The 10,126-nt window shown below is 35.1% G+C and overlaps 1 protein-coding gene across 1 annotated transcript; it reads left to right on the forward strand.

Annotated features, from left to right (window-relative positions):
- Window positions 1-525: 525 nt before the first annotated feature.
- Window positions 526-3,540, forward strand: LOC107141873 (protocadherin beta-4). Its single transcript, XM_015485156.2, has one exon. It carries the CDS (start codon window positions 840-842, stop codon window positions 3,180-3,182), a length of 2,343 nt encoding a protein of 780 aa, XP_015340642.1. The 5' UTR covers window positions 526-839; the 3' UTR covers window positions 3,183-3,540.
- Window positions 3,541-10,126: the final 6,586 nt, after the last annotated feature.

A 10,126-nucleotide genomic window follows, 5' to 3' on the forward strand; every position in this document is an offset into this window, starting at 1 on the left:
TAAAACTGCTTTCAATATCTCTTTAGTTTAAAGTCTGTGGCTCTGATACTCATTGCGTTACTTCTAGATTGACTGTAGTTTTACACTGTAAATCCATTAATAAAACAAAACGAGATTAGTCATTATTTAACTGTATTATTATTTGCATATCAATGTGGAAAAATAGAACCTATTCTTTGTAAAATAGTTCCATTTTGGACCACGTGATACATAGGATTGTAAACTTTTGCATTACCATAAAATCTTCAATTCCTAAAAATAAACATATATAACTACAATGAACTAAATTGAAATAAGTTTTAAATTTAATTTCAGGTAAGTTTTATAAGATCTTATCTCCCTTGGATAAATTATGCAGAAGAGAAATAAAGTTCCACTGATGAGGGTGCATGAGGAGATTGAGATATCTTCTTGCTTACACCATTATTCTAGTTCATGCATTAAAATAATAAATTACAAAATTTAAGCAATAACAACGTTTATTTTAAAAATCTATAGACTTTTAAAATGATTTTCATTTGGAAATATCCCAGATGAGCTTTGGTTTCAAAATACTGTGTTAATTCATAACTTAAGACGCAGGGTGGCGCTGCAGGCTAAGATTGTGAATGTAAGTCCCTTAAAACCTCCCATACACTTTTGTTTCAAGACCTTATAAAAGACACGCGAGAAGCTGTGCAAATAATACGGAGTTGCCAACGGATTGGGGCAGCAATATACAATTTAAGCTCAAAATCAACTTTGTGAGGGTTCCTCCAAACAGGAAAACAAGTGTTCCACGTCTCCAGTCTTCTTTGGGGTTTCCTGAAGTACTTGGATATAAGCAAACCGACTACAACATGGGGAAACTACAGAGAGTTCAACCGAGCAGGCAAGTGATAGCCTTTATTTTTATGATGTTTTTGTCTCAGATTCGCCCAGAGTCTCTTCGTTATTCTGTAGAGGAGGAAACAGAGAGCGGCTCCTTTGTAGCCCATCTGACAAAGGACCTGGGCCTGGGAACTGGGGACCTGGCAGCCAGGTCTGTTCGGGTTATGTCTGATGATTATAAGCAGCGTTTGCTGTTGGATCCTCAGACTGGCGATTTGCTTCTGAAGGAGAAAATAGACCGGGAGGAACTGTGTGGCCCTATTGAACGGTGTGTACTGCATTTCCAGGTGTTTCTTGAAATGCCAGTGCAATTTTTTCAGGGAGAATTATGGATCCAGGACATAAATGACCACTCTCCAGCATTCACTGATAGGGAAATGCTCTTGAAAATACCAGAAAACAGCCAGCCAGGGACTCTATTTCCATTGAAAGTAGCCCAGGATTTGGATGTGGGTAGCAATGGGCTTCAAAAATACACCATCAGTCCCAATTCTCATTTTCACGTCCTTACACGAAATTACAGTGAGGGCAAGAAATACCCAGACCTGGTACAAGACAAAGCCCTGGATAGAGAGGAGCAGCCTGAATTCAGCTTAATCCTCATGGCTCTGGACGGTGGCTCTCCACCTAGATCTGGAACAATCACAGTTCGAATCCTGATCATGGACGTCAATGACAATGCTCCCGAGTTTGTGCATACCCCATATGAGGTGCAGGTCCTGGAGAACAGCCCCTTAGATTCCCCAGTCCTCAGCGTCTTAGCTAGGGATGCAGATGCTGGAAACTTTGGGAGTGTTTCCTATGGCTTGTTCCAACCATCTGATGAGATTAAACAAACTTTCTCAATAAATGAAGTCACAGGGGAAATCCGACTGAGGAAGAAATTGGATTTTGAAAAAACTAAATCTTATCATGTGGAAATTGAAGCTATAGATGGAGGAGGCCTTTCTGGAAAAGGCACTGTGTTCATAGAGGTGGTGGACGTGAATGACAATGCCCCAGAACTTACCATATCGTCACTCACCAGCTCCATCCCAGAAAATGCTCCTGAGACCATAGTCTCTATATTCCGTGTTGGAGATAGAGATTCTGGAGACAATGGAAAGATGACTTGCTCTATTCCAGATAATGTGCCCTTCATTCTAAAACCGACATTCAAGAACTTTTACACCCTGGTGACAGAGAGCCCGCTGGACAGAGAGAGCAGAGCAGAATACAACATCACCATCACAGTCACCGACATGGGGACACCCAGGCTAAAAACCGAGCACGCCATAACCATCCTCGTCTCTGACGTCAACGACAACGCCCCTGCCTTCTCCCAAACGTCATACACGCTGTTGGTGCGAGAGAACAACAGCCCCGCCCTGCACATAGGCAGTGTCAGCGCCACAGACAGAGACTCAGGCACCAATGCCCAGATCACCTACTCGCTGCTGCCAAACCAGGACCCGCACCTGCCCCTCGCCTCGCTGGTCTCCATCAACGCAGACAATGGGCAGCTGTTCGCGCTGAGGGCGCTGGACTTCGAGGCCCTGCAGGCGTTCGAGTTCCACGTGGGCGCCACAGACCAAGGTTCGCCCCTGCTCAGCAGCCAGGCGCTGGTGCGAGTGGTGGTGCTGGACGACAATGACAACCCACCCTTCGTGCTGTACCCAATGCAGAACGCCTCTGCGCCCTGCACGGAGCTGGTGCCCAGGGCGGCAGAGCAGGGCTACCTGGTCACCAAGGTGGTGGCGGTGGACGGAGACTCAGGCCAGAACGCCTGGCTGTCATACCAGCTGCTCAAGGCCACGGAGCCCGGGCTGTTTGGCGTGTGGGCGCACAATGGCGAGGTGCGCACCGCCAGGCTGCTGAGCGAGCGCGACGCGGCCAGGCACAGGCTGGTGGTGCTGGTCAAGGACAATGGCGAGCCTCCGCTGTCTGCCAGCGTCACGCTGCACGTGCTGCTGGTGGATGGCTTCTCCCAGCCCTACCTGCCGCTCCCAGAAGTGGCGCCCGAGCGCTCGCAGGGGGACTCGCTCACTGTCTACTTGGTCATCGCCTTGGCGTCGGTGTCATCGCTCTTCCTCTTCTCTGTGCTGGTGTTCGTGGTGGTGAGGCTGTGCAGGAGGCGCAGGGCGGGGGCGCCTGGTGTTTGTTCTGTACCTGAGGGCCACTTTCCTGGTCACCTGGTGGATATCAGTGGAACTGGGACACTGTCTCAGAGCTACCAGTATGAGGTGTGTCTGGCTGGAGACTCTGGGTCTGGTGAGTTCAAATTCCTGAAACCAATATTCCCCAATCTCTTGATTCAGGACAGTGGAAATTAAAGAAAGCCCCCACCTGCACTTATAGCTTTGTATTCACTTAATTGTTTTATTTTGTTCAATTAATCTCCCATTAATTTGGGCAAACAACCGATTGCAAGGTCTTTTTATTAAGAAATTGTTTCTTGAACATTGATAGCACTATCCCAACCATATCCTCCTGATAGTGCTTAATTTATTCTTTGTTATTGGTAGTTAATGTAATTAGCATTTAAATTACAGAATGTATTGAATGTGTTTTCTCCCGAATTTGACTTTATCTTGGTGAATAATATTTCTCTAAGTAGAAATTACTCAATAGTACTCAAATTTTAGCAACGTTTAAAATTAGTTAATATTAAAGCTTTTATGAAGTCTTGAATTCCTATTACTTGTGGTGCCTGTCTTTACCATATAATTTCATCTTTTCAACTCCAGAGTGTTTGAAATTCTATTTTATTTCATTGGTGCTGGGGATGGATCCCAGAATTTCTTGCATGCTAAGAAATTCCTAGCACCAAAGCAAAACCAAAAATTTTGTAGAAATTCTGTTAAATAACATCTTGCTAATGAGCTTTAAAAAATAATCTTAGAATCTGAAATAAACCCTAAACTTCTCCAAAGAATTTGGGACATCTGATTTTGCCCTTCCTTTTGGCCTACAAATACAAGTGTAAGTGTAGGATCCTTTTGTTTTTCATTGTGACCACTGTGCTACATTCACAGCCCTAATTGTAGTATCATGTGTTTTTCTGCAGCTTCGCCCCACTCTTTCAAAAGTGTTAGGAAATTTCTCCTGAATTTCAGGAATTCTATTGAATTCTGATTATCAGTTGATCTCAGATTTTTCACTTTACATTACTTTGTGGATATGGAAGGTATTTATCAACAAAATAATGCATTCTTTTCTGTGTTTGATTATCTTCTGTTTGTTAATGTAACCTTTAGTTATTTTGATTTAGTTTAACTTTCAATCCTACTGAAGTTGCATGATAATATGTATATCATTTAAAGTTACACATTCACTATGTATAAATATTATTACAAATTATTAAATTATTTACAATTTAATATTAATATTTATGGAACACTACTCATGCACTAGGTATGCAGTAACCAAAAATTAATATAATCTCTAACATATCACATATCAAAATAAATAATATTTTGTCTCTGAACACATTGGAACAGTAATTAATTTACCTGAATTATAATTGTTTTATATTGTGTTCAGTAAGCCAATAGGTGGATAATATGATTTCTAACTAGTAAATTCATATGAATAAAACTCTATGAAGACATCATTGAACTTTTAGCAGAATATGAACAATTGAAAAGGTTACTTTATAATGTAACACATTATAAAGATTTATTTTTAAATCTCAAATATAATTCTATTGAAGTTTAAAGTATACACATTTTTTCACTGAGTTATTCTTTTTTCCTAAGTATATATTGAAATAAACAAAGGTAAATTGCTATTTGTTATTCTTCAAATATAATTTTTTGCTTTCCTTCCTTTTAAAAATTTAAGTGAGGCAGAGACAAAAATAAGAAAACACAAATATGTAAGACACAAATATAGAAGTAAACACTAATGACTTTTCAATTTATTAGCTATTTAAATGAAATAGTTTTATATATGACAATAAAAAATCAAATTGAAGGCTTTACCAATATATTTCAATACACAAATATCCAAGTTCACTTTTTTTTGGTTTATCCTAGGCTAGTCTAATTTGTATAATCACCTAAATAGACTGAACAAATAAACACCCAGAACCCACTTTATCCCTGGAAAAAGCATGAATTATTCCTTACCAGCAAGGAGCCACTACAAGACTATAGAGCAGATCAAATTTTGAAATTCAATTATTGGAATTTAGCAATAAACATTGTAAAATTTCACAGTGTGCATACCTTATAAAAATGTGTCAGTTGATTGTCATAGGAAAAAATAGGAAATGGAGGCAAAATATCTTGATAATAACACCCATTTAAACATTTTGCCTCACTCAAATATACACAACTTTTGTAATTCCTTTGTTGTTTATAGGCACAGCATGTAGTGAGTTCAATGCATTTTTTTCTGGGGGCAAAATTCTATTGAAGGCAATATAGCACATATCACTCAGATTCCTACTTTCTTTATAATCAAAAGTTGCAAAAAAGGAATTTTTTTAAAGTGTGAAGTTAAATCTCATTCATATTTTTGGTGGAATTCTGCTTCCAGGTTAGATGGATTGTCTGGCAGCAGAAAGCAACCATGAAAATTGGCTAAATATCAGAAATTATTTCTCTACAGGAACAGAGGGCAGATTATATGATAAGAAATAAATGGTTTAAGATTTCTGAAAATACTTAGGCATGAGAACTGAGTCCTACAGTCAGTTTTCCCCCAAGGAAATTTGCTAAGTCAGAAAACTAACAACAGACTCTTAAACAGGGACAGACTAACTTCTATAGCCTTTAGTAGACTGGAAAATTCAAGCTCAGGATCAGTTTCCCTGCTCAGGTCACTTGTCAAACTCAGGATAGCCCAGGGCAGAAGTCTGAAAACCCAAGTAGAAAATTCTTAGAAAGCAGAATGAAGTTTTCTTTACTATTCAAATATTAGAGTTTGGGATCTGGCATAGGAAGGGGCATAGAAAATATACCAATTTTTCAACTGAAAATTCTGTAGGCAAGGTGCTTATCAGGATGTCAAGGAACCTTGACTGTTTCAGTAAACACAATTTGACTAGTGAGGGTTCTATCAGGCTGACAGAGGAAAAGGTAAACTCATCCTAGGGAAATACAATATCACTTTTATCCTGGACATCTTTTTACATAAATATCCAGAATTGAGTGAAAAGTAATAGACCACTTATGCACAAAACTGGATGTCTGAGTAAAACCAAGAGAAAAAACATAATACAAATGACCTCCAGATAATCCAGATAGTATAATTAATGTTAAAATAAGCATGAATAATATGTCAAAAATAAGGAACAGTAGAGAAAATAGACATAAAGAGATTTTGACCTGACAACTGAAATCTTAAAATGAACATTCTATAATGGCAAAATTATAGTGTCTGACATAAAACTATTGAAATAGTTTAATGCCATAGATGTAGAAGACTACAGGAATAGTGGATTGCAAGATAGGTTAATATAAAATATCCAAATAGGAGCACAAAAAATAATGAAAAATAACATTAATGACATGTGAAACATAATGAAAAACTCTAACATACATATGATTATAATTCTAGAAGGATAAGAGATAATTGAGTGGTAATAAGCAATATTTGAACAGTTAATGACCAAGAATTTTCCAAAACTGTCTTTAACTGTTCAAGATATTCACAGCAACCCAATCAGGATGTAAATTTTTAAAAAGTCCAAAATTCAAAATAAAAAATCAAGATCCAAATTAAAGAGAAAAAAATCTCAAAATCAATCACATAAAACATCACATATTATTTTTAAGAAGCATTAGTAAAGTTAATGTTAAACATAAATCCCAAAACCAAAAGAAAAAAGAATGCCCTTTAAAGATAAGAAAATTATTAGCAGACTAGAATTCTATCACCAGCAAACATTTCTCTCAGCAATGAAGTTGTCAGACAAACAAAAACTGAGAGAATTAATCACAGTCACACCTGCACTAATGGAAATACTTCCAGTGGAATTCGTTAGGCAGAAGGAAAACAGTCCTAAAGGGATCACAGAATTGCAGGAAGAAACAAAAAAGACAGGAAGGGTAAATAAAAATGAGTATTGATTTAATGTTGATTATAATGGGCAGTGTCAGTAGTTTCTTGAAGGATTTAAAATATGCATTAAATTTAAGTTCATAACAACAACAACAATGTGAGAGGTAGAGGCATAGATTTGGAGAATTCTAATGTTTTAATTAAAATTATGGAGTTACTAAGATCAATATTTTTATTAGATTCTTATAGATCAAAGATGCATGCTGAGATTTCTTGAATAATCACGTAAAGGATAACCAAAATAAAACTATTTTAAGGGAAATTTAATATAACAATGATTTGAATGCCAAAAGAAGAACAAAATTTCAGGAGTATGTAAAAAATAATTGGATGTTAATTATAGATGGGCAGATATCAGATATTACATTAATAATGCAATTGAGCCAACAATATTGTACACTAAATTAAAGAAAACTCAACTATTGCTATAAAAAATATATGGGCTTGTGAGAGAAAGAATACAGAAATTTGAAAGTTTAAAATTGGAATAAGATTATAATACAAATGATAGCATTTTAGTGTAGATATATTCACAAAAGACAAAGGAGACTTTTAGGAAAGATACATTGCTAGCAATAAAGAGAGATGTTTTACCATCTCTCTTTCACACCAGAAATATGTGAGTTTTAAGACTGAATATTTCCCTCTAAGATAACTACAGAATAAAAGAAAATATCAAATTGATGAAATACAAATTAAAAGTAGATAAACCACAATCCTCTCAATTTCTGATAGAATAAGAAGACAAAGCACATATGCATGCATCCATGTATGTGCACACATACACACATGCAAGAATACTGAAGTTCTAAACAACACAAACATATTCAAATACATCAACATCCATAGCACACTCATGCATACATATTATTATTACTTGTATATAAAATGTGAAAATGGCCCATATTCTGGGTTGTAAAACAAGCCTCATATTTAAATAAAAGATTTTGAGATGACTCAGTATACTTTTTGACTGCAGCAAAATAATGCAGAAATTAAAATATGACAAGAAATCCCCAAATACTTCAAAATTAATAATAAAACCCATGAGTCAAGAAGAAATCACAACAGAAATTTTCAAGTAATTTCAACTATGTGAAATGTAAGAACTGACATATCTATTTCATTGAACTTCTATTCTCCCCACCCATCTTATTGTGTGTTAGCTTCCATCTCAGAGAAAACATTTGACCTTTGGTTTGAAGGGGGGGGATTGGTTTATTTCACTTAGCATGAAAGTCTCCAGATTCACCCAGTTACTGGCCAATGTCATAAAGTCATTCTTTTTTTCTGTGTAATACTCTGAGATATATATATATATATATATATATATATATACTGTCTCTTATNTACGACAGATGTGTATAAGAGACATATATATATATATATATATATATAATAAAATTTCTTTATCCATTCATCTGTTGAAAATGCTGCTATAAACATTGATGTGGCTGCACCACTGAAGTAAGCTGATTTTGAATCTGATGTAACATTCCTATGTACATATATAAATATACCACAATGAATCTCACCATTGGGTACATCCACAATAATTAATTTAAAAAAAACTATGGGTAAATGGCAGAAAGATCATTATAGGGTAGGCAGCAGGGGTGGGCAGAGGGAATGGGAAGGAGAGGTACTGGGGTCTGAATTAGAACAAGATATATTCCACACTTGTATAATAATGTCAAAATGGATTGTACTGTTATGTATGTCTAAAAGGAACCAATAAAAATAATTTTGCAATGAAGAAGTGATATGTGAAATTTTAAAAAAATGAACTGACATATCACAACAGAACTTGGGAATTTAAAACCTTAAATGCACACATTAGAAAAGCAAGACTACAAAAATCAATACAAGCTCTCATATGAAGAAGCTAGAAAAACAACAGCAAATCAAATGTGAACAGAGAATGGAGGTATACATAGAACACACCCAAGCAAACATATATAAAAGAAAATGGCAAATATTCAACAGTGAAAAATCTGCAAACCCGTAAGTGGGTTTCTTTGTAATTTATAATAAAATTAAAAACTTTTAGATGAAGAAAGATAAAAGAGAAAACACCAACTGACAATATTAGAAATGAAAAAGAAAAATAATTACCAATCCTACAGATATCTTTTTAAAAAATTGAAAGATTCTATTATGAATAACTTCATGCCAATAAATTTGACAACTCATATAAAATATCCTTTAAAAACCCAGTTTTCCATAAATGAAGCAAGAAGAAATAGAAAATCTGATTAGTCAGATCTATTAAATAAATATTGTATTAAAACTTTTCACCTCAGAGTGATAGGTTCTTTCAAATAATTATGTAAAAATTAATACCAATTTATAAAAACTTAGAAAAGAGAAATTAAAGACATTTCTGAAATCATTTAAGCTCCAGCAAAATTTGAGTAGTTATGACACCCAAACCTGAATTTGACAGATAAGAAAGAAAAATAACAAACCAATTTCTTTTATAAACGTATATAGAATTTTATTTTAAATATTAAGCAAATAAACTTCAGAGATATATAAGAGGAAAACAATAAATTAAGAGAAAATGGAATGCAATGCAGCTTAATATTTGAAATTTGATCTGTTATTTACAGATAAAAGAGAAAATAAAATGATCATCTCAGTGGGTAAATCAAATGTCATTTGATATAATTCAGAACAGATTAATGGTAAAATTGTTAGCAAATGAAAATGGAAGGGAACTATCAAAGTTTCTTTTAAAACCTATAGTGCACATCATTAGTGATAAATTATTGGAAACTTTCCTCTGGAGATCAAGAATGAGAATAGGATTCCCAACCTTACTACTTCGATTCAGTAAGATTTACTATTGGCCCTAATCAGTGGAATAAGACAAAAAAGGAACAAAAGGAACAACAATTGGAAGGGAAGAAATCCTCTTTTTAAAAAAAGATAATTATTTCATAAAAGCATGAAGAATCTACAATTTATTAGCAATTATTAAATAAAGTTAGCAATGTCACAGGATACAAGGTCAGTATACAAATCTGAATTGCCTTTATATACACCAACAATAACAAAAAGTAAAAGTTGAAATATACATTACAATAGTTTTATCAAATACCTGGAAAGAAATCTAATAGAATATTCATAATAATCTTACACTGAAAACCACAAAACATTATGAGATAATCCAACTAAAATGAGGAATATACAATGTTCACTAATT

This window comes from Marmota marmota, unplaced genomic scaffold, assembly GCF_001458135.2.
Source record: "Marmota marmota marmota unplaced genomic scaffold, marMar, whole genome shotgun sequence".
In the NCBI taxonomy this organism is placed as follows: domain Eukaryota; kingdom Metazoa; phylum Chordata; class Mammalia; order Rodentia; family Sciuridae; genus Marmota; species Marmota marmota.